This window comes from Nothobranchius furzeri, chromosome 2 (genome assembly GCF_043380555.1).
Source record: "Nothobranchius furzeri strain GRZ-AD chromosome 2, NfurGRZ-RIMD1, whole genome shotgun sequence".
Classification (NCBI taxonomy): Eukaryota; Metazoa; Chordata; class Actinopteri; order Cyprinodontiformes; family Nothobranchiidae; genus Nothobranchius; species Nothobranchius furzeri.
In genome coordinates, this window is record NC_091742.1 from 98412699 (window position 1) to 98438097 (window position 25399).

A 25399-nucleotide genomic window follows, 5' to 3' on the forward strand; every position below is an offset into this window, starting at 1 on the left:
GGAAGAAGACAAGATGAGACAAGTATACCTTGATCCCCAAGTTTGAGATGACATCTTTGGGACAAGGCGACAATGCATCCAAGAGAGATGGGGAAACAGTCGATGACCCACTAGGTTTAAAAAAATAGTTTCAGTCTTGTTCTCATTTATGCTCAGAAAATTAGAGGCCATCCACACTTTTACCTCCTCAAGACACTGTAAAATACCTGCTTCCTATTTGACTAGAGTAAAAATTTGGCAGTCATCGGTGTAACAATGAAAGGCCAGACCAAATTTCTGAAAAAGTAGCACCCAAAGGAAGCAAATATAAAGAGAACAGTGGAGGACCAAGCACCGTCCTCTGGGGAACACCGCATTGAAAGGGGGCCTCCTTGGATCAAAAGTCACCAATACTGACAGACACTGACCTATTGGACAAATATGATTTGAACCAGCTCAGGGCAATGCATCGTAATCCAACAAAATCTTCCAAACGTGACATTAAATTGGAGTGGTCAACCGTATAAAAAGCTGCAGTCAGGTCCAACAGAAGTAATAATACAGTTTCATCAGAATCTGTAGCCAGAAGTATGCCAATAAAAACCTTAACCAGTGCTGTCTCAGTAATGTGGCAGAACTTAAAACCTGATTGGAAAACCTCAGAAATCTGGTTCCCATCAAAGAAGGGAGTCAGTTGCAGAAACACAACATTTTCCAACACCTTGGAGAGAAAAGGAAGCATAGAAATTATACTAAACTGTTGTGTCCCTACCATATTTTTTAACAAGGACTTTAATGATAATGCAGATGTTGTGGGTCTGCCCTCATGAGAAATTGCTGCAGTAATTTTCTCCAAAAGACTGTGCTAAATTGCTCTGAAAAAGCAGATAATAAGTTCCAGCGGCCAAGAGACACTTCATTTCCCATGATGCTTTGCACACGGAAGCAGTGTGATGACGTCACCAAAGCGGAGCCGAGAGCACGAGTTCTGCACATGTGCGAGTTTTCCCGCCAGCTGAAAAAGCTATAAATTATAGCGAAGCGAAGTCGTTCGTTGTCTTTTGCCCAGAGTCGAATGGCTTGAAGACGTTTTGCTGCGGTCGCTCCGATCAACTCCAACACGCGGGAGGTCTAAGTGCCGAAGTGGAGCTCACGAAACCGCTGAAAAGCCAAACCACACAAGCCCATCAGGCCTGCTCTCCTGGTGCTGATCTCCAGCCAATTGTTGAGGGTATGCCCTCGTGAGAAATTGCTGCAGTAATTTTCTCCAAGACTGTGCTAAATTGCTTTGAAAAGCAGATATTAAACATCAGCGCCAAAAGACACTTCATTTCCCATGATGCTTTGCACACGGAAGCAATGTGAAGACGTCACCGCCTAATACCAGAAAAATGTTCTGCGCATGTGCAGGAGCTCATGGAGCTTTCCCGCGACTTCAAAGGCTATAAATCACAACGGAACAAAGAAACTTTGTTCTTTTGCCAAGTTCACTGGCTGTAAAGGACACGCTCGTCGTACGCTCCGACTAACTTGAGCATGCGGGAAGTCTAAGTGCTCCAGTAGAGCCCACGGAACCGCTGGAAAGCTAAACTACAAGCCATCAGGTCTGTTCAACCGCTCGCTGCCCTAGCTGCTGAAGGGAAGAACACAGAACCGGGCTGGGAAAACAACAACTCCATCAAACTCATGGAGAACGCGAAAACAGCGGAGAAAGCCATCAAACTGACGGACGCCGCCGAAAACTGCGGAGAAACATGGAGAACCGTCAAATCAAACAGCGGGGGACACCTTGCTGTTCTGGTGATCAGAAAACTCATTTTCTCTCTCCTTCTTTTCTTCTCCCGTTTCCTCTATAGTCCAGAATAAGCAATAAAACCGCGCTATTGCTTAAAAGTAGCTTCGTGTTTTCCTCTTTCGTTCCCAAATACGTCCGTCGGGTCATTTTGAAAGAATAAACTGCTTATTGATCATTGTTTTGGTATCTTAAAATGGTTTCTGCTATGGCCAAGCGGTTAAACTAAAAAGAAATTAATTCGTGATTAATCTTTGGTGAAGCTTCATGATCATTTTGAAGTGTTTTGAGTGATTTTAAGGTTAAGTTACTTCTGATTCTAAGTGCTTTGGAAGTTAAAGTGCAAGTTGCCACCCTCACTTTAGCCAGACAAAGGGGTCAGCCATCTTGTATTCAAGACTCCATTTTGAATCCATACACACGCACACACACACCACTCCTTTGTGAGAACAAAAGACCCCATTCATACATCCTCCATCACACGCAAACACATCCATCTTCAATTATATCACATGGTTATTATTCATTTATTCCACTGTTTATTCATTTGACAAATTGTTAATTAAATGTTATAAAATTCAGATTTTTGCCTCCAGTAGATTTGTTTTGTCGAAGCGAAGTCTCTGCTCCAAGGATTCTACGAAATTCAAGAAAGACTGATAAGAGTTTTGGATTCAATTTTCCCCGGTTAAAGGGGATGGTGCCCCGGGATACCTAAAGAGTATCTTAATTAATTAATACATCTGTAAATATTCCCATATTTACAGAACTTATTGAAGAATCCAAAAGTAAGTTAAAGCTTACTAATTGTTCGCTACTTAATAACCCCAACACAATATATGAGGAAACGTTTGCATATGACTCCGGACGTGTGAGTACAGAACCTGGCTGGAAAACAGCAGAGGACCGTCAAATCAACGGAGAACTGCCGATTAAAACAACGGAGAACCGTCAAATCAAACAGTGAGGGATGCCTTGCTGTTCTGGTGATGAGTAACTCCTCTCTATCTTATCCCGTTTCCTTTATAGTTCAGAATAAGCAATTACACCGCGCTATTGCTTCAAATTATCAGACGGGTTTTTTCTCTTTTGTACCAAAACCGCCATCAGAACTCCAAGTAAGGTCTGTTTGTTTATTATTGTGATATCTGTGTTTGTTTAAGCTGGGCCCGGCTGGACAGGCTTTTAGATATTCAAGTTGATCTTTGTTGTTTTGTCAACTGGTGAAACGGTTAAAGTTTTACTGTGAAACTGAATTAAGGTTAAGTTACTGTGAAATTTTAAGTCACTAAGTGCAAGCTAATTCCTTTGTCTGCATCTGAGAGAGGAAAAGTCACAGCTTAAAGCTCACATTCCTCCATCACATCACATCACACACACACACACACACACACACACACACACACACACACACACACACACACACACACACACACACACACACACACACACACACACACACACACATACACACACATACTTGTTTTTAGTGTTTGGGGGGACTCAAGCTAAAGACACACTTATTGGGTCAGATTGTTTTACATCATTATTATTTATTATTTCATTGTTTATTCATTTAAAAATAGGTTAGTTAATAAATGTTGTAAAAATTCAATCCAGTTTTGCCTCAAGCGACTTTTGTTTGTGTCGGCTGAAAATTTCTGCTCCTAACGATTCCACGAACTTTCAGACAGATTGATAAGATCTTTGGATTCAATTAATTTTCCCCTATTAAAGGGGTGGTGTCCCAAAGATACCTAAGAATATCTTAATTAATTAATAAATTGGTAAATATTCCCATATTTACAGAATTTATTGAAGAATCCAAAAGTAAATGAAAGCTTACAAATTATTCGCTCACCTAATAATCCCAACACAGAGGTCACCACTGGCCACTAGGGTGTGCTGCGATCAAACCTCGAGGGAAAAAGGTGTATTTAAGGATGTGCCTGAAGTCACGTACATGTGACTATCCCCTGCAGGGACGTGCCTGAAGTCACGTACATGTGACTATCCCTGACTGTACATACTGCTGCTTCTCATTTGGATTGCTGCTGCTCAGCCATCACACTGCTGTCTATCCATGCTACTGTTCAACTTGTATCTGTAAGTCTTCACCTGCTTGTTAAGCTAATGTAATGGTCACATTGTCAGTATGCATGCTAAGCCCTGCTGCATTTATTCCCCTATTTTATCGCATTGCTTAGCTTTGGTCTTCAGCCCATGCTGCTGCTTCACGCTGCCGTTAACTTCTGCTCACTCAGCTTTGTATGTCGCCGCAGGGCTCCTTCATCCTTGTCAATAAAGCCATTAGATATCGAGGGGTGTATTTCTTCAGATAACATGTTTAAAATTATTTAAAACTTCACCAGAAGACAGGCTGGAGTTAACTATATTCCAGACCTCATCAGCAATAGCAGGTCAAACCTCCTTCACAAGACAGGAAGGTATGTCATCCAGAGCAAAGCCTGAGGGCTTAAGTTGCCCAAAAATGTCTGCCAACCCCTCATGGGACACAGCCTCAAATTGCCAGAGTAATGCAGAGCAGCACCGACTGTCCACAGCCGGGCCACATGACTGAGGCAGGATCACAGACACATAGTTAGCTTTACATCAAAGAAAAACAGATTGCAAAGCACAGTGACCCCGTTTGTTGTAAGATGATGTTTTAGGTCTGTGATGTGGGTCTGTGGGTTCACTCTGACTGTTCTCACCATTCTTCACCTCTGTTTACCCCAGATTTTTCTTGGTCTGCCACTTTGAGCCTTAACCTGAACTGTGCCTGTGATCTTTCATTGCTCAATATGTTGCTAACTGTGGAAACAGACATCTGAAATCTCTGAGACAGCTTTCTGTATCCTTCCCCTAAACCATGATGATGAACAATCTTTGCTTTCAGCTCATGTGAGAGTTGGTTAGACTGCCCATGACCATGAAGAGGTGGAAGAAAAAGAATGACAATTTTCTCCGTGTTATAAAGTCTCTGAAATATAAAAACAGTAGTAAGTACACTATTATGGGCCGGATACATGGTTGTTACGGTGACAGGATACCACAGGAAATCACTACGCCCTCTGTTGTCCTGGCAGGGAATTGCTTTGCAACACTCCCCAGGTGACGGAAAAGTCAGACAGCAAAATGTTTGTCTATGTGTGTACGTCTCTCCCCTGCAGAGCTGACGGAGGAGTATAAATCCGGGTTCAGCCATCATCAAGCTCTGCAAGAACTGCTAATCACTTATTATTAATCAAATCTGTGTTATTGAGGCAGAGAAACTCACGTTGACCTGCCCAGGCCAATACAACACAGTAGACAATGCCTATTAGCGCTAACAAACATCTAAAATTTGATACGTTTCTGATCAGATAAGGCTGATTCTAACAGCTGAATTATCTTCTCAGCCTTAATCAAGTTCTACAAGAGAAGCTAATCAGTCGTTTGAACCAAATCTGTAGTCTTCAAACTGGGAAAAACCTAAAAATGAAAATAATTCAACAGCAATGCTAGCACTAACATGCTAATGCCACAACACTTCACAACAAATAGTCTTGATATGGTTTAAGGTTAAAGCCTTCACTTATCATTAGCTCAAATACACTATGATCCAATATTTAGTTGACTTTACAGGTCGAGTTAGCCTTCAAGATAACCCTACATTAGCTGATGGCAAACGCAGCAAATAATTAGCTGCACTATTACTTCTTATATTTAAATTTCAAAAATCTGGTACAATACTTTATTTACCTGTCCAAATAAAAGTTTGCTAACACAGCTTACGTATTTTGTGAAGCTTTTGAGTCACATCACACCACTGTGCATGGCTCTGTGTACTGAAGCGCGTCCTCGCTGACTGATAGTTCAATCGGATGAATATGAAACTCAGTCGATCAACGTGAGAGGCCCGCATAATGATTGATTTAGCTGTAGAGGCTAGGGAAGAAAAAAAAATTATGAAAGATTACCTTATAGTCAACTTTAAGAATTTTTGAAAATATTCTAAGTATTTCAATTACAGACTTTAGCTTTAATAATGAAATTATTTGGACAAAGATGGCAAGATGTGGTACCGATAGCACTAAGAGACCATCCAAAATGTCTTTGCTTAATTTTTTTCAGTAAGTAACATTATAGTTCAGCTCTTAATTTTGCTGGTTGAATGGGTGGACATGCTGTGCATTCATGTGCATTTAACAAAACATAGGTTGCCGCTGTCAAAAGGAGGTTTGCCGAGGTTTGGTGATGTGCCCCTCCCTTTAACAGCAGTAGCCCTGCGATCAGGGATCTGCAAATCTGATGCTCCATCCTCCCGAAGGCAGCCCAGCAAGGTGGGTGCCCGGCTTCACCTGTCTCTTGGCCGGGAGCAGTTGCTAGACACAGAGAGGCGCCCGCTCCCGTCTCCTGAGGCAGCTGAGCCATAAACATGACTGCCTGGCCTGGCCTGGCCTGACCTTGTCTTGTCTTGTCTAACGTCCAAAAGGGTAAATTTTCTCCTAAATATTGACCAACTTAATGTGAAAGTGTGAGCGTCCTGTAACAATGTCCCGATTGATCATGCGCCCTGGCTACTTGGCCAAGGGGATGTCCCTTTGGCTGACTGGTTAGAGCATACGACTCTCACCCGGGAGTCTGGGGATCGAATCCCACCCGGGCCCTCGTTTCTCCACCTTGCCACATTTGGTGTTGTTGGCAGGATCCATGTAGTACTGTCAAGTAGGTCGATGGATGTGAAGTTTGTGGCACCCTGCGTGGGAGCACGAGGACGTGCTTGTGGAAAGAGGGGGGAAGATGTGACAGTGTGAGCGTCCTGTCACAATGTCCCGATTGATCATGCGCCCTGACTACTTGGCCAAGGGGATGTCCCTTTGGCTGACTGGTTAGAGCGTATGACTCTCACCCGGGAGTCTGGGGATCGAATCCCGCCTGGGCCCTTGTTTCTCCACCTTGCCACATTAATAACCTTTCATCTACAGAAATAAATGCACTTTCTAACTGACCTTCTAAATCCAGAACATCTTGACGAGCTGTTTTCCATCAGCCACCATACCTGCTCTCCTGGATAAACTTCCTGGTCTGCTGTGCTCCATTACAGCTTCAGTTAAAAGATTGATCATTCATGTGGGATCAAACGATGTCACACGCCGGAAGTCTGTCATCACTCAACAGCATTTTAACCATCTCTTTGACATTCTGAAGAGCAGTGGAATGTCTGTTTTCATCTCTGGCCCGATCCCCACAGTTTCTCATGGATATGGACATTTTAGCCATCTGCTCTCTCTCCACCCCTGGCTTCAGTCTGCTTGCAGGTCCCACAGTTTTGGTTTTATCGATAATTTTAACCTGTTTTTGAACCGTTTCTCCTTTTTCAGGCAAGATGGTATTCACCCTAACTGACATGGCTCAAGCATGCTAACCGCTAACATCCGGTATGCTGTGCAGTCCCATAGATATACATCTATGGTGGATTCCCTTCCACAGACATGACAGTTTACATCCTAGAGATCTTCACTTTCTCAGCCTTTGCTCAAACCTCCACTTCAAATAACATCACTCCCTACAGTCCTCCAACTTCCTGTCGGTAACAAGATGGCGCCTGTGCTTGGCCACTTTTTCAAACTTTTCTCCACTAACCTCCTCTTTTCCACCTTGCTCCTGTCTGCGATCCTCTTCAGTAGTGTCCCTGCTACCATCTCCTATGATTGCCAGACTCCTTTTTCCTTCCGTTCGTTCACGATCGCCCAAGGTGCTCCAAGGATGTACCTTCCTGTTTGTTTACCTGAGCGGCGTGCTGACCCGGAGCCAAATGATTCCTACCAGGATGCCTCCAGCGATGTTTATCCGGTCCCGGGAAAACGTCGGAGGAAAAGAGGTAAACGAGCAGGAACCCAGGTAAGAATAAGACTTCTCTTAAAGCGTGGTTTATCTAGTAAACATCGGCGTGATCTTCTAGCTTCTTGTCCTTTGTTTGGCGACTTGAGCGCCACTTCCGCATTCCCGCCAGGCCGCGTTGCGACGTGGTTTCTCAGTCCAAGTTTTTTAAGGTCTGTTTATCCTCATTCTTCAGTGGCTTCTCCTCCTGTTCCCTCCATAAGTGGTTTTTATAAACACAGTGGATCTAACCCAACTAATTTACGTCCACTAACTCTAGCTGTTTCTGTAGTTTCTGATTCCTCCACCTCACCCTCACTCAGGCCCCATGAGATGTCTAAGCTGCAGCTGTTACACCTGTTACCTGTTATTTGACCGAAAGCTTGACCAATAAACTCCTACATCGCAGATTGAAGTGTGCGGATTCTTGATCCAGCACCTTTCCCAGATGAGCGGTGACTCCTTCTAATCATTATGTGATCATTAAAATCATACTGCATTCATGTTTAGATCAACTCTCAAATACCAAATATAATCACAAGTTTCCTTTTGTCTTTTGTTGCATGTTAAAATATACATTTTTTGAACCACCTGTTGCTTGAACTGATATTGAGAACTATCTCACTGAAGTCAAACAGGGTGTGTCTACTGAGACACCGCTGGATTTGTGAAAGTCACCACAGGCTTTCTATTCAATACCTTCCCCTGTAGATAATGATTTTGCTTCTCAAGCATTTGTGGAATGCATTTTTTCTGTGTGTGGAGTGCTGTCATCTGGACAGAGAAAAAGAGCAACCACATCTCTGGAACAACGGGTTTTCCTTAAAATCAACAAAAAGCTCTTAAAAAAACAATTATTTATTAAGGGAAATCTAAATTACAAAAACATATCAACTGTGATTGACTATCAGAATATGTGCAAAAAGTATCCAAAACATTGTACCCATGATGGCTTGACTGTTATGTTGCAGTATTGACAGTCCGTTTCAGGGGCAGGTCAGGTTGGCTCTATTCACACATGTATCAGCACAGCATGAAACACACGAACAGTTGAGATCTTTTGAACTGGATTTCTGTTAAAACGTTTAGAACAATTCATGTCATGCTATTTGGATGACCTCAGTTTGTAGGAAAATATGAACGAGTTAACAGCTAGTCTGAGATTCACACAAGCTGTTAACGTGTCCATCTCATAGTGCAGGAGTGTCCTGCACTATTGTGGTTTTTGTGAATGTATTGTCAGTCAGTTCCATTGTCTTGTCAGAAGTGTAGAACCAGCATTTAACTTTTTGTCTCCTAATATTCATATTTAATCTAATTTACTTCAGAGATTGCAAGTTCTGTTGACCTACATACACTTGCTGTTTTGAAAATGCATTCTGCAGCTGGTTTGTATCCTGTTCAGTTCATTTTTTGTTATTCTGCCTAGAACGTATGGTAGCTCACCTGTTCAAAAAGAATATGGTTTTGAAAACAGTTTTCTTACGCACAGCAATTTCTATTATCAGTATCAACAAATAAAAACTAAACTGAAACTAAAAAGTAGATGAAACTAAAACTAAACAGAACAAAAAAAAACTTGAAAATAAAGACTAATAAAAAATGCTTAACTATTCAAATATTGGCAAACCAGTTTATGTATATTAAAATGTAAAATTTCCAGCGAAGAGGAAAAATTTGAATAAACGATTACAAATATCAATGAAAAAAGATTAATTTGTTAACAGACCACATAAAATTTGATTCAAAAAAAGACAAATGTCACAGGTGCCTTTAACAGAGCTTTGGAATTAGCGTATGTGTTCAGTGAGTGGGTGACACATTTTTTTCAGTGCAGTGGTCTCTAGTAGGATTGAATACCTCGTAAATGGTTCTCGGGGGAACAAATATACTGTTGCACCATTTCTCAGACCTAAAATGTTCCCACATATCAGCTGAGCTTCAGACGGTGGGTTTTGGAGTCATATTTCCTGATATGTGGACATCTCGCCCCGGACTGGATAACAGCAATGCAACTCTACCACTAACTTGCAACATGGATATTTTATCTCTCAAAATACACGAGCCTGGAGGACCTCCTGCTGTGAGGTGTAGTTGCTAATTCTGACAGTTAGCTTAAACTAGCCGAGACGTCCACTGCTGATTACCGGATGTTAAAACAACAACAGACTTCCCTGTCGTGAATCAAGATCGTCGAGTCCATGAATGCTAAATCACAGTGTGACATAGATCTGTGACGATTTTCAAATACAGGAGTTTCATCTTCTATTTTCTATCAGAAGCTAATGCAGGAGAAATGTGTAGGAGACTATTTTCATGTTCAGCCTGCATGAAAAACTCAGAGTGATCAATTGTAATTAAAAAAATAATAATTATTTTTTTAGTCTGTCAACCACACCTTAAACTTAGGGATTAAAGATAAACAGAGTCCACAATTAGACATAAAAAGCAATTTTGCCTTTTTTTTAATACTTTTTCCATCAACGCTCATCCTAAAGATATTTCTGTACATGTGTCACACTGGGCTAGTTTATGCCTAAGGTATATGTGATTAAATGTAGTCAAAATCTCAATTCTTCTCAACTTTAAGAAGAAGAAAAAACATACATTTTAATGTATACAAACTCGTGTGAATTTTTACACGAGAAGTTAAAGACAATATCTGGCTGAATCTCATACAGACCAAACTTGGAAAATACTTTTCACTTGTGTTGAGTTCTCATGTGTTTAGTCAAGTCACTACTGTCAGTATAACATTTACCACAAGTGTTACATGGATATGGTTTCTCACCTGTGTGAGTTCTCATGTGTTTAGTCAAGATATTACTGGCAGTAAAACATTTACCACAAGTTTTACATGAATATGGCTTCTCACCTGTGTGAGTTCTCATGTGATAAAACAAGTTACTACTGGCAGTAAAACATTTACCACAAGTGTTACATGGATATGGCTTCTCACCTGTGTGAGTTCTCATGTGTTTAGTCAAAATATTACTGGCAGTAAAACATTTACCACAAGTTTTACATGAATATGGCTTCTCACCTGTGTGAGTTCTCATGTGTTTAGTCAAGATATTACTGGCAGTAAAACATTTACCACAAGTTTTACATGGATATGGCTTCTCACCTGTGTGAGTTCTCATGTGATAAATCAAGCCACTACTGGCAGTAAAACATTTACCACAAGTTTTACATGGATATGGCTTCTCACCTGTGTGAGTTCTCATGTGTGTAGTCAAGTTACTACGGGCAATAAAACATTTACCACAAGTGTTACATGGATATGGCTTCTCACCTGTGTGAGTTCTCATGTGTTTAGTCAAGTTACTACTGCCACTGAAACGTTTACCACAAGTTTTACATGGATATGGCTTCTCACCTGTGTGAGTTCTCATGTGACGACATAAAAAACACTTGTGACTGAAAGATTTTTCACAGAGCTTACAATAAAATGGCCTCTCACCTATGTGAGCCCTCTTGTGCTTTTTTAGTGTCTGAACATCTACATTGTCTCTGTGATCTTCGCTTTGCAGACGTCTTTTATTACGTGTCAGTTCTTCATTGGTGTTTGATTCTGAGTTTTCTTTCCTGCATCCACCCTGATGTTGGTTCTCTGCTTCTGTAGAATTCTGACTCAAGGGTTGGTTCCTGTTGGGTTCTGGATCATGGCAGTCTGTTTCGTTAGAAGGAGAAGTCTCTACGAAGGTTACATGTTTTTGCTTCAAAAGGAACTGCCCTTCATGCTGATGGATAAAGAGTTCTGGCTGGTCCTCTGTGATCAGTGGATGTTCTGGTTCCTCCTGGTCCAAATTGGAGATTGACTCTTGGTCAGAGAGCTGCTGGTCAGTCAGAACCTCTTCTTTTTCCCAGATATGATGCTGTGGAAGTTCTGGACAGGTAAAAAGAAAAAGAAAAATTTTGAGTAATGTGGCAATCAATCATGTTCCAATGAAGGCAGGAAGTTCAGGGCTCTAGAATGGGATGATTCTGGTCACAAATGTGACTCCATTTCTCAATGGTGCACTTAAATATCTACACTCAGGTTGCACCAGACGAATAGTTAGAGATGCTGGTCTGTCAGAACCTTCTACTGTGGAAGCTCTGGACAGGTTAAAATAAAACTGGAAAACTTTGAGTGAAGTAACAATTACAAAAGGAATATATATATATACACAACTAAGTTGTAATCATCTGATGCATCTAAAATGCATCTCAATAATTCAAATTTTTATCTTAATTACGATCTGGGTTTTAAATGATCATTAAAAACGACTGAGCCGATTGTTAGCTCCTCCCTCATGCTTACTCTTGCGCTGCTCTGAGTGGCAAATCAAGCGCAGCTCTCACAGCTCCAACCACTTTCCATTTTAGTGCGAGCTGCAAACACGTCTCAAACAAGTGAGAAAACTTGAGGAATACTTGGCAGAAGTTGTTTTGAGGAGAGGATAATGGATGCAAAATGAAAGATGTTCGTGGAAAATAGTTCAAACGAATTCGGTGATGTAGAAACATCACGGGTTCGAGGAGTCAGACCTGGATCAAGTAACAATGGTGTGTAAACATTGCTACGCTCTTGTAGCTGCACCGCAGAGCAAAATTACAAATGTAGTCAATAATTTGAAGACTGCTCACAAGGTGTCTTATGATCAGGCAATGAAGGAGTATAGAGGAAAAAAACCTCTCAACTCCTGCTTCATCCTCACAAACCTTAATTCATGCTACCCTGTACAACGTGACCTGAAGTCCCACCAGCTCCCAGAGAGTCGGAGTAACTCATACTGGGGCAGATCGGCCCGACTAGTTTCCACAGGCATGGTTCGGTATTTTTCCTGTACTTTCTCCCTTATTTTTAGTCCATGCTCCATTGAGGTACCTGGCAAGGCAGAGTTGGGCCAATATCGTGAATCTTGATGCTGATTGGCTAGGGTCGGATTTACTGGTTTCTCCAGAGTTTTGCCCCCCACCACCCCCACCCCCGCGCTTTTCAGGGCGCACCGACAGGGGGCAGCAAGCCCAAACACCGACTAACAACTGTACAGCAACTGTTGATAAAATTTACTGGAGCCACCCATGCCTCTCGCATGCAAATAACTCCACCCCTCGAGAATTCTATTAGAGCCAATCAGCACTGAGATAAACCACACTTTGAGAGAAGTCTTAATCTCACCTGGACTCCTGCTCGTTTACCCCTTTTCCTCCGATGTTTTCCCGGGATCAGATAAACATCACTGGAGGCGTTCAGGTAGGAATAAGCGTTTGGCTCCGGGCCAGCGAGCTGCTCAGGTAAACAGACATGGAGGTAATTATTCGGTGCATCTTGGGCGATTGCGGACAAACGGAAGGACAAGAGTCTGGTAGACGGTAGCCGGGACACTACCAAAGAGGATCGCGGACAGAAGCAAGGCGACAAGGAGAAGGTAAGTAGTGAAAAGTTTGAAAACGTGGTCAGTGTCCGCGGCTAATCCAAGCACAGGCACCATCCCGCTACCGACCCGGATATGGGAAAGGGAGATTAGAATGCTAATTGAGAAATAAGTATAATCTGATCTCATGTTTTTAAAATGATGACATCAAATGGACAAAAAATAAGAAGTTATGGGAAAATGCTGGTATTTTAAAGACAAAGGGGAAAAATGTAAACAAACAACTAGATTGCAAAATAACAAATTGTAGACACAAACTGATGACATTATTTTCCTGATATAGAGGGTTTAGTTAGTTGTCAGAAAATGTAACACGTTAATAAAATACCGCGATAATAATGAAAACCATGATCACTTTGGTCACAATAACCGCGAGGTTACATTTTCACACCGTGACAACTCTATTACAGGGAGTGCAGAATTATTAGGCGAGTTGTATTTTTGAGTAATAATTTTATTATTGAACAACAACCATGTTCTCAATGAACCCAAAAAACTCATTAATATCAAAGCTGAATGTTTTTGAAAGTAGTTTTTAGTTTTAGCTATTTTAGGGGGATATCTGTGTGTGAAGGTGACTATTACTGTGCATAATTATTAGGCAACTTAACAAAAAACAAATATATATCCATTTCAATTATTTATTTTTACCAGTGAAACCAATATAACATCTCCACATTCCCAAATATACATTTATGACATTCAAAAACAATACAAAAACAAAGCAGCGACCAATATAGCCACCTTTCTTTGCAAGGACACTCAAAAGCCTGCCATCCATGGATTCTGTCAGTGTTTTGATCTGTTCACCATCAACACTGCGTGCAGCAGCAACCACAGCCTCCCAGACACTGTTCAGAGAGGTGTACTGTTTCCCCTCCTTGTAAATCTCACATTTGATGATGGACCACGGGTTCTCAATGGGGTTCAGATCAGGTGAACAAGGAGGCCATGTCATTAGTTTTTCTTCTTTTATACCCTTTCTTGCCAGCCACGCTGTGGAGTACTTGGACGCGTGTGATGGAGCATTGTCCTGCATGAACATCATGTTTTTCTTGAAGGATGCAGACTTCTTCCTGTACCACTGCTTGAAGAAGGTGTCTTCCAGAAACTGGCAGTAGGACTGGGAGTTGGGCTTGACTCCATCCTCAACCCGAAAAGGCCCCACAAGCTCATCTTTGATGATACCAGCCCAAACCAGTACTCCACCTTGCTGGCGTCTGAGTCGGACTGGAGCTCTCTGCCCTTTACCAATCCAGCCACGGGCCCATCCATCTGGCCCATCAAGACTCACTCTCATTTCATCAGTCCATAAAACCTTAGAAACATCAGTCTGGAGATATTTCTTGGCCCAGTCTTGACGTTTCAGCTTGTGTGTCTTGTTCAGTGGTGGTCGTCTTTCAGCCTTTCTTACCATGGCCATGTCTCTGAGTATTGCACACCTTGCGCTTTTGGGCACTCCAGTGATGTTGCAGCTCTGAAATATGGCCAAACTGGTGGCAAGTGGCATCTTGGCAGCTGCACGCTTGACTTTTCTCAGTTCATGGGCAGTTATTTTGCACCTTGGTTTGTCCACACGCTTCTTGCGACCCTGTTGACTATTTTGAATGAAACGCTTGAATGTTCGACGATTACGCTTCAGAAGCTTTGCAATTTTAAGACTGCTGCATCCCTCTGCAAGATATCTCACTATTTTTGACTTTTCTGAGCCTGTCAAGTCCTTCTTTTGACCCATTTTGCCAAAGGAAAGGAAGTTGCCTAATAATTATGCACACCTGATATACGTAGGGTGTTGATGTCATTAGACCACACCCCTTCTCATTACAGAGATGCACATCACCTAATATGCTTAATTGGTAGTGGGCTTTCGAGCCTATACAGCTTGGAGTAAGACAACATGTATGAAGAGGACAAAATACTCATTTGCCTAATAATTCTGCACTCCCTGTATGTTCCAGTCATGAGTAATTTATATTTCAGTATGCTAATGTTTCTTGCATTGCATCATGGGAATTTTGGGCAAGAAATTATGTATTTTACTTATAATTTGGTTGGTTTACTTACTAATTGTGACCACTTACAAAACATTACAATCAATGTATCGAAATATGATTATGATTCATTGAAGAAGCAAGCCATAACCAATTATAGTGGAATGCAGTTTTGTTTTTTTACCGCGGCACCAGTGTTAGATCCAAACTTAAAATATAGTCAGGATTCTAAAATTAACTCTTAAGTTAACGGGTAACCAGTGCAGAGACGTTAGAATAGGAGTGATGTGAGCTCTTCCGTTTGCTCCAGTTAGGAGCCTCGAGGCTCTAACTGCAGATTTGATCGCTCCCGATCCAGCCCTAAAATAAAGCTGATTTAACTAAAATGAGCAGTTTCAAGAAGTCCCTTATTGTGACATCACAGTAAGGAAAACAAACATAGCACCCCCCCCTCACCTGTTGACCCCGGAGCAGCAGCAGCTCTGATCTCAGCCTCAGGAAACAGTGACAAAAGGAGTTGGTGTCTGTCTGGTTCTGCTTCATCGTGGTCTCTTTCCTCACCAGCAGGAGTCACAAGGGAGGTCACCGTCTCCTGCTTCAGTACACACTGCTCTTCATCCTGACTGATGCAGAGCTCCTCTTGTTTTACAATCTGCAAAGGTTCTGGCTCATCCTGCTCCACTTTCATCTGTGGAGGTTCTGGTCCCTCCTGTAAAGGTTCTGCTTGTTCCTGCTCCAAACTGGAGGTCCTCTCCTGGTTCCAGAGCTGCTGGTCAGTCCGAACCTCCACATCTGTCCTGACATAATGCAGTGGGAGTTCTGGACAGACAAACAGACCAAACAAAAAGCTGAGTCATGTGACAATAAGAAAGCACACTTCACTTGAACCATCTGATGCATCTGAAGATGTTTTAGAAAACAATGAACTCTTAACCTGTGTGTGTGTGTGTGTGTGTGTGTGTGTGTGTGTGTGTGTGTGTGTGTGTGTGTGTGTGTGTGTGTGTGTGTGTGTGTGACTGGACTCAGTATCTATCAGACTGACTCGTTTAACAAGTCTCTGATTGTAGAACATCAGCTGGAAACGTTCACCAAGTCTTTAAAGTTTGTCTCTTTTAAACTGATTTAGTGGAGTTCCTGAAAATGAAAACTTCCTAAAATCCCTGAAATGTTATTGATTTGTTTCTCTAAAGTGGAACAAAGTTTACCACAGACTGATTTAAGCTCAGTTGTGTCAAAAAGCTTCAGAACAGCAAACGGATCCAAGCAGACTTTCCTGAGATTGTGTCCTGTGACGACCTCTGCCCTGGCAAGCCTAATGCAGCTGACGCACTCTCCTGGAGTCTTGAGAACCGCCACAAGAGGACAGCAGAGAGACTGATAGACAGCTGACTCCAATCACATCATCAACACCTGGATCCTATATTAAGCCTCTTGTTTTCATCAGACAGGGAGACACAGTAACAGAGAGCTTAGAGCGTTAAAGCTTGTACTCTGTCATTTGAGCACTATTATCTCCCCTCCTTATTAAGCTACTGGGTTCTGTTAAAACACCCTGTGTAAAGTAGCTCATTCCAGTCCTCATATTTTTGGTGGCCCCTTTTAATGGGGTTTTGTTGAGGTTTCTCCCTGGTTAACACCTGTAAGAGCTTGTTAAGTTGGTTATGGTGGCTGACACACTCCCTATTTTAGAAAGGGGGAGTTTTCTTTAGGTTAATTTCTGGTGTCTTGTTATAAAACTGTTGACCCCTTGTGTTAATAAACCCTTTTACTTTACCATTGTTGGAAAACACTCCTCTCCCGACTCTCAGTTGCTTCTCCTCAGTTACCTTAAAGTCTTCCTTACTTCAATTATACTGTGTTCACCCCCTTACCTACTCCTAGACGGAAAGAGGGGATGTAACATAATGGGAGCTCGTCCGGGATTATTGTTCTGAACCTTTTTAGAGTGTTTTACCCTTCAAATGGACGATTATTAGTATTTAAGGTTTTGTGGATACCTACCCCGTAGGTGGTAACGGGTGTTTTCAGTTGGCAAGTAGTAGTGGTTTTGGGTTCATTCATTTTCTTTTCTTTTTATTTGGTGTGACGTGTGCCTTTGTATTAACCTTGTGATGTTTTCACTTAAAGGGTTTCTCGACGCACCTTCGCGGGAAGCGGTCGAGGGGTGCAGGAAACGTGACCTGCTGGAGGTGGCTGCACACCTTGGCCTGAGCGTTACACACGCAACGCTAAAGGAGGACTTAAAAAAGGCTGTGTTGTCTGCCTTAGTTGCTGAGAACCAACTGATGGATGAACACCAAGGTGAGGACGAGAAGGACTCTGAGAAAATGAGCGAACCGGAACTGACGGAGGGGGAAGACATTAAGGATGAGGATATGTCAGCACTTCCTGCTGACGGACCGGAGGCCGCTGCTTCCGGTATGCAAACTCCTGCTGGGGCATCGCCAAGGACTTTGCCCCGTTTTGATTCTCCCTCTCTAACTTCCTCAAAAGCTACACCAGAAAGCGTCAGGCTGCAAGTACGTTTGGCTCAGCTAAAATATGCAGCCGAGAAGAAGCAAGTCCAGCTACGAAAGTTGGAATTGGAATTACGTTGTGTGGAAATCGAGTCGCAAACAGCGATCGCCCTGAAGAGAATGGAGTTGGAATGTTTGTCTCTACCCCAATGCAAGGGGCGGTCCCAGGCTTCAGACCAGTCCTCCCATCCCGAGATGCCAGGGACACCACTAGGCACCACGGAGGAAGACCGAAAGCCGGACATCAGTAAATGCCTTGCGTTGGTGCCGCCATTTTCAGAGACCGAGGTGGACAGCTACTTCCAGCTTTTTGAACGTCTTGCTGCGGCCCTCGGCTGGCCTCGTGAGGTGTGGTCGCTGATTCTACAATGCAGGCTCACAGGGAAGGCACGTGAGGTAATGTCGTCTCTTTCAGTTTCTGATAGTTCAGATTATGAGCGTGTTAAAGCGGCTGTGCTAAATGCTTATGAACTGGTGCCCGAGGCTTACCGACAGCGATTCAGAGCTGTCCCACAAACAACATGAACAAACATTTGTGGAATTCGCCAGAGAAAAGGCTTTGCTTTTCGATAAATGGGTATCTGCCTCTAAGGTCTCCACTTTTAACGACCTAAAAGAGCTGTTCCTCCTAGAGGAATTTAAGAGATGTCTGCCCGAACGCACAGTGCTTTACTTAAACGAGCAGAAGGTAACTACTCTGTCCTCTGCGGCATTACTAGCGGATGAATTTACATTAGCCCACCGTGTGGTTGGAAATTACCCCGCTAGAGACACTAATCCTCGCTCTGTGGTGAGACCAGCTCCAGTAGTTTCTGTTTTTAGTCATTCTAGCCCGCCAAGAAGGGTGAACCAACCTAAGTGTTTTTATTGTCATAAAACTGGCCACTTAGTGAAAGAATGTTATAAGCTTAACAGAAAGAATGAGCAGAGAGGGTCTCCGCCACGGGAGGTTGGGTTGTTGAACAAGCCCCATGAAGCTAACGGGTTAGCTGTCAAGGATGTGAATGAATGCTTTAGTCCTTTCTTATCATCTGGATGGGTTACGCTGACTGAGGATGCTCCTGATCCTGTACCAGTCACAATTTTGCGTGATACAGGGGCGTCTCAAACCCTGATTTTGGAAAATGTCCTGCCGTTTTGTGAAGACAGTTCAACTGGTGTATCAGTTCTTTTAACAGGTCTGAATGCTGAACCTGTTCCTCACAAAGTGCATAAAATCTACTTATCCTGTGATTTAGTCCAAGGAACCTTTGACGTTGCTGTGTGTTCTACATTGCCTGTAGCAGGAATCACACTACTTCTAGGAAATGACATTGCTGGAGGGAAGGTTACTCCTCCATTGCAGCTTGTGAATGAGCCCATCGAGACCTGTGAGCCGTGTGAGAAGATAAACAGTAGACTTTTCCCTGCATGTGTTTTGACACAAGCCCAAAGTAAGAAAAAGGACCCAGAAATAGACATTTCTAGTTTGTTTAATGATGGTAGCAGCCAAAGGAATAAACACTCTGAAGTAAAGGAGAATGACGAGGAGGTTGCTGCAGCAGACAAACCTCCTCCCTCCGCCTGGGTTTCTGTTACAAGGTTCAGTTTAAGAGAAGAACAAAAGAAGGATGAGAGTTTAAAGAAATGCTTTTCTGCCGTTGGAACTCCTGTTAATAAAACGGTTGAATATTTGATAATGGATGATGTGCTGATGCGTCGTTGGGCAAATCCTGCAGCAAAAGGTGCGCCCTGGGGCATAACAACACAAATTGTTATACCCCAGAAATATCGGTACAAAGTTTTAACCTTGGCACATGAAGGTCAGTGGGCAGGTCACTTGGGTATAAGAAAAACATGTCAAGTGCTTTTAGAACACTTTTTCTGGCCTGGAATGAAGAAAGATGTCTCTGCTTTTTGTAACTGTTGCCATGTTTGTCAGCTTGCAGGAAAACCCAACCAGAAACCCAAACCGGCTCCACTGCATCCTATACCTGTGGTGGGGAACCCGTTTGATAACATTGTAGTAGACTGTGTTGGTCCCTTGCCCCGAAGCAAGTCTGGTAAGCGGTTTCTGCTGACAATGATGTGCACTGCTACGCGGTTCCCTGAAGCCATACCACTGTCATCTATTACGGCTAGGTCAGTTACCAAAGCCTTGACGTCCTTCTTTTCAGTTTTTGGGTTACCTCGGGTGCTACAAACCGAACAAGGATCTAACTTTAAATCTGATTTGTTTAAAGGAGTGGCTAAAACCTTAGGCATTCAGCACGTCACTTCTTCCACTTACCACCCTGAGAGTCAGGGGGTTTTAGAGCGCTGGCATCAGACTCTTAAGAGCATGTTAAAAAAGTATTGTCTAAGTACAGGTCTGTCGTGGGATGAGGGGGTCCCCTTTTTGTTGTTTGCCGCTAGAGAAGCCCCACAGGAGTCATTGGGTTATAGTCTGGCACAACTGGTTTTTAGTCATACCCCAAGAGGACCTCTGAAAGCTCTTAAAGAGCAGTTTTTACAAATCCCTGACTCGAAGAAAGAAAAGGTAAACCAATACAAAAGCAGTTTAGATGGCGACTAAAAATGGCCAACCAGGTGGCCAGAGACCATTTAGATGTAGCTCAGACACGGATGAAGGTTCACTATGAAACCAAAGCAACCAGTAGAGACCTACAACCGGGCGACCAAGTCCTGATGTTAAACCCGCTCGGGAGTTCTAGTTTGTCAGCACAGTTTACTGGTCCTCATGAGGTTCTGAGTAAGATCAACGCCACCACTTATGTCATTTCCACACCTAACCGCAGACGAAAGTCCAGAGCATGTCATATCAATATGCTCAAGCTTTATCATTCACCTCAGGTGCAGAGCACACCATCTGAAGCCGCAGTGTGCGCAGCTGCAAGCTTCATGCCTCCCACTGGGGGAGACTTTTCTCTCAAACTGACTGACGGTGTCAGTCCTCGGTTGAAAAATTCCCAAGCGTTGGAACAATTACCTAACACTCTCTCTCATTTAGAGGACCATATGCAAAAAGAACTGGTGGATCTGATTAAACGATATCCGAATCTGTTTTCTGATGTTCCGTCCTGTACTGATATGATATCTCATGAAGTCGATATACAAAAGGTAACTCCTATTAAACAGCACCCTTATCGAGCAAATGCTATCAAACGGGAGCTGATAAAGCAAGAAACGGATTATTTACTGGAACATGGTCTGGCTGTTCCCAGTCGGAGTCCTTGGAGCTCCCCTTCTATTATAGAAAAGAAGCCAGACGGTACTCCTCGGTTCATAACGGATTATAGAAAGGTGAATGCCGTTACGGTACCAGACTCTTACCCGCTGCCGCGAGTTGACGACTGTGTAGACAGTATAGGAGATGCCTCGTTTATCACAAAGATCGATTTATTAAAAGGAAGTCCAGAGCATGTCATATCAATATGCTCAAGCTTTATCATTCCCCTCCCCATCAACGCCGACGGACCTACTTCCAGTTTTTTTAGTGAGTGTGGCGGATTTGGTCCACTTTTTAATTAAGAAAGTGAGACGCCGTAGGAGAGGAAAACGTGCGGGAGTGCTCGTGCGTCTACGAAGACGTGGCTCACGTACGCCTTTACCTGGGATTTTCCTCTCCATTGTCCGCTCACTTAGTAACAAGACGGATGAACTGGCGCTGCTGATGAGACGGAACAGAGACGTTTCTTCCTCTTCTGTCTTATGCTTCACGGAGACATGGCTCAACGAGCAGATCCCAGACTGTGCACTCCATTTGGAGGGATTCCAGCTCCTCCACGCAGACAGACAGCGGGTCTTATCCGGAGGAAAGACAAAAGGTGGAGGTGTCTGCTTCTACATCAACAATGCCTGGTGTTCGGATGTGACTGTGATTTCCCAGCACTGTTCTCCTGCCCTGGAATTCCTCTTCATAAGCTGTAAGCCGTTCTACTCCCCACGTGAGTTTGCTTCATTCATTCTGGCCGCTGTTTACATCCCGCCGAGCGCGGATGTACACGAGGCTCAACGTGCGCTCGCGGAGCAGATCCTAAGTGTGGAACAGACCTTTCCAGACTCTCTAGTTATTATCCTCGGCGACTTTAACAAGGCAAATCTGAGCCAGGAATTGCCTAAGTACAAACAGTTTGTTAAATGCCCGACAAGAGAGCAGAACACGCTGGACCACTGCTACACCACAGTCAGTGGAGCTTATCGAGCCGTGCAGCGAGCTGCTCTCGGCTTCTCAGACCACGGCACCATGATTCACCTCATCCCCTCATATAGGCAGAGGCTGAAGCTCTCCAAGCCTGCAGTGAGGACTTCTAAGAAGTGGACCTGCGAGGCTGTGGAGGAGCTTCGCATGTGTCTGGACACAACAGACTGGAACGTGTTTGGATCTGCCACAGACAACTTGGATGACTATACAGACACTGTGACGTCATACATAAAATTCTGTGAGGACAGCATTATTCCAACAAAAACCAGGGTCACTTTTAACAACGATAAGCCCTGGTTCACACCCAAACTGAGACAGCTGAGGAGGGAGAAAGAAGCAGCCCACAGAGCCAAGGACAGAGAAAGCTACAAGGGCGCTAAGTAACAGTTCTCAAAAGAGTTGAAGAAGGCGAGATCTCGGTACAACAAGCGACTAAAGGAGCAGTTCTCTAACAATGACACCGCCTCTGTCTGGAGAGGGCTCAGGCAAATCACAAACTACAAGCCCAGAGTGGCACGGTCCGTGGTGAGCCTCCTGCATGTAACCTGTTTGATCTGAGTATTGTTTCAGGTGGGTGTGTCTGAGAGCCACCAGCTGCAGCTGATCTCGTCATCAAGGCCCAGGGGATTTAAGGAGCAGTGTGACACTTCACCACGCCGGATGATTGCTCAGCTTTGGGTAGCTCTAGCCTCTGACCCGTTTTGATCCTGTGTTTTTCTAGTTCCTGTTTGTTACCAGCTCTCGAAAAATATTTGCTGGATTTCCTGTCGACCAGAAAAGACCCTGACTACTCTTGCCTGCTCTGCTCCAGGTTTCACTCCACACTCCACCATCTCAATACCAGCTCGGATTCCTGCACTTCATGTCATGCTGTCTCCTCCCCTGGCTGCCCGCTCTCAGCCGCTCACCTGCACCCACCAAGCCTCTGCTCCTACCTCCTCTCCGATTCGACAGTTCCTCCTACTTCTGGAGCCTTCCTGCTCACCCGGACCTAGCCCTTCCAGAGGCTCTCACCACTATCTACATCAGTAAGCTCTCCTCCTCAGATTATCCTCCATCCTTCCCTCCATATACTCACTTTTTCTCACTCCTCAGAATTCTCTCCTGGAGCCTTGCTGCCAGCCTGCACGTTGTCTGTTCCCGTTCCTCTCATTTATAATAAAGAACGTTTTACTTACTTGCCAGTTTCTTGTGATGATTCTGCATGTCGTGGGTCAAGAAACTCTCACCCACCATGACACAGAGCCCAACATGCTGCTGACGATCTACAACTGGCTGAACAACTTAACTCCTTTTATGCAAGGTTTGAAGTGCAACACCCATCCCCCACACTCCCTACTGCACAGGTTTCTCCAGCCACTCTGGTGTCACGTGCCTCCCCCACCACCTACACCACTGTGAATAGTACAGTCCCCACTGACCACCCCTCCCCCTCCACTGCCTTCTCAGTGACAGAAGAGGATGTGCTTAGTGTTTTCCGTAAGCAAACCCCACGGAAATCCCCGGGCCCGGACGGTGTCTCCCCCGCAACCCTGAGACACTGCGCAGAGGAACTGTCTCCAATCTTCACGGACATCTTTACCATCTCCTTGGAGTCCTGCCATGTTCCAGCCTGCTTTAAGCTGTCCACCATTGTCCCTGTCCCAAAGAAACCCCGTGTCACTGGACTGAATGATTACAGGCCTGTGGCGCTGACGTCTGTAGTCATGAAGTCTTTTGAGCGCCTGGTCCTCCCTCATCTCAAGTCCTTCACCTCCCCCCTCCTGGACCCTCTGCAGTTCGCATACAGAGCCAATAGGTCTGTAGACGATGCCATCAACCTGGCCCTCCACTTCATCCTGCAGCACCTGGACTCCCCGGGAACCTACACTAGAATCCTGTTTGTGGACTTCAGCTCTGCGTTCAATACCATCCTCCCTGCTCTGCTCCAGGACAAGCTCTCCATGCTCAACGTACCCAATTCCACCTGCAGGTGGATCACTGACTTCTTGACGGACCGAAGGCAGTGCCTGCGGCTGGGGAAGAATGTTTCCACCATTCAGACAATTAGCACAGGATCTCCACAGGGCTGTGTACTTGCTCCTCTGCTCTTCTCCCTGTACACAAACTGCTGCACCTTGAGCCATGACTCCATTAAACTGATCAAGTTTGCGGACGACACCACCCTCATCGGGCTCATCTCTGACGGTGATGAGTCCGCCTACAGGAGGGAGGTGGAACGGCTGGTGTACTGGTGCAGCAGCAACAATCTGGAGCTCAGTGCTCAGAAGACAGTGGAGATGATTGTGGACTTCAGGAAAGTCACAGCCCCATCTCTCCCCCTCGTCCTAACGGACACCCCCTTCACCACTGTGGACTCCTTCCGCTTCCTCGGAACCACCATCACACATGACCTTAGGTGGGAGCCATCCATCAGCTCCCTACTCAAAAAGGCCCAGCAGAGGATGTACTTTCTGCAGCAGTTGAAAAAGGCCAAGCTGCCGGCCCAGATGATGGTGCAGTTTTACACGGCCATCATTGAGTCCATCCTCACCTCCTCCATCACTGTGTGGTACGCTGGAGCCACAGTGAGGGACAAGCATGGACTGCAGCGCATTGTGCGCTCTGCTGAGAAGGTGATTGGGTGCAGGCTTCCATCTCTCCAGGACCTGTACGTCTCCAGAACTCGGGGGCGTGCACTTCTCACCCGGGTCATAGACTTTTCGAGCCGCTTCCCTCAGGCAGGAGGTTACGGTCAATCCGGACCAGAACCTCCCGCCATAAGAACAGCTTCTTTCCATCTGCCGTTAGACTTGTGAACAGCTTATAAATACACAACCATGCTCGTCTTCTGTACTTGACATAACGTCACGTTATCGGCCATATTACCATTACCTGCCTTTTTTATAGCTGAATGTTTTATGCTAGTTTTATTATATTTTATTCTACTTTATTCTATATTTAATTTTATTATTCATGTTATATGTAGCACATTAGTACCGAAGCAAGTTCCTAGTTTGTGAACTGTTTGTTCACTGACAAAGGCAATAAACCTTTTCTGATTCTGATTTTTGGTAAGCTGCCAGGGAGTCTTTCAGCATTTGTTGGGAAATCTGTAGCTTGTCCTTTTTCCATTTTCGTTCATGTGTCCTACACTGGCATCTGAGAGCACGAGTGTTGTCATTTAACCAGGGATCAGAGATGGTCTTTTTTGCCTGAGTTTAAGCGGTGCAACAGAGTCAAGGGCAACAGAACAAGCCATATTGAAGGAGTCCGCCAAACCATCTACCCCCACCGATGTAGATGAGGAAAAAAATGTTAAAAGGCCAGCCTCCAGGCTAGATGACAGCATAACAGAGGACGAGGGAGCAATATACCGAGCATAATGTTTAGCCTGATGCCTTGTAGGGAGAGATGCTAGGTTTGAGATATTAAAAATGATTGGAAAATGATCAGATATACAAACCTGATCTACAAATAAATCAGAAACACAGAGTCCAAAAGATAAAACTAAGTCCAGTGTATGGGAGCGTTCATGGGTAGGATCTTTGACCAGTTGCTGTAGATCAAACGAATCTAAAATGTCCAAAAACTCCTTTACCAAGGGTTTTGTGGGACAGCAGATATGAATGTTAAAATCACCAAGGATAATCCCTCTTTCATATTTTGGG

At 44.0% G+C, this 25399-nt stretch overlaps 3 protein-coding genes across 5 annotated transcripts in view; 1 reads left to right on the forward strand and 2 right to left on the reverse strand.

Annotated features, from left to right (window-relative positions):
- Nucleotides 1–25399, forward strand: part of LOC129162178 (oocyte zinc finger protein XlCOF6) — an 849318-nt gene that overhangs the window by 251097 nt on the left and 572822 nt on the right. The window lies entirely within an intron of this gene.
- LOC129161859 (zinc finger protein 135) overlaps nucleotides 1–25399 on the reverse strand; it is a 185754-nt gene that overhangs the window by 100174 nt on the left and 60181 nt on the right. For all 3 annotated transcript variants that reach the window (XM_070548408.1, XM_070548407.1, XM_070548409.1), the window contains one exon: nucleotides 15507–15869. In XM_070548408.1, the coding sequence (XP_070404509.1) occupies nucleotides 15507–15869 (363 nt within the window). The remainder of the gene's footprint in view (nucleotides 1–15506; nucleotides 15870–25399) is intronic.
- Nucleotides 10072–11574, reverse strand: LOC139066250 (zinc finger protein 883-like; the record flags this gene model as incomplete). Its single annotated transcript, XM_070548689.1, has 1 exon — nucleotides 10072–11574. A coding segment is annotated over one exon (1236 nt), but the record flags the coding sequence as incomplete, so codon positions are not given.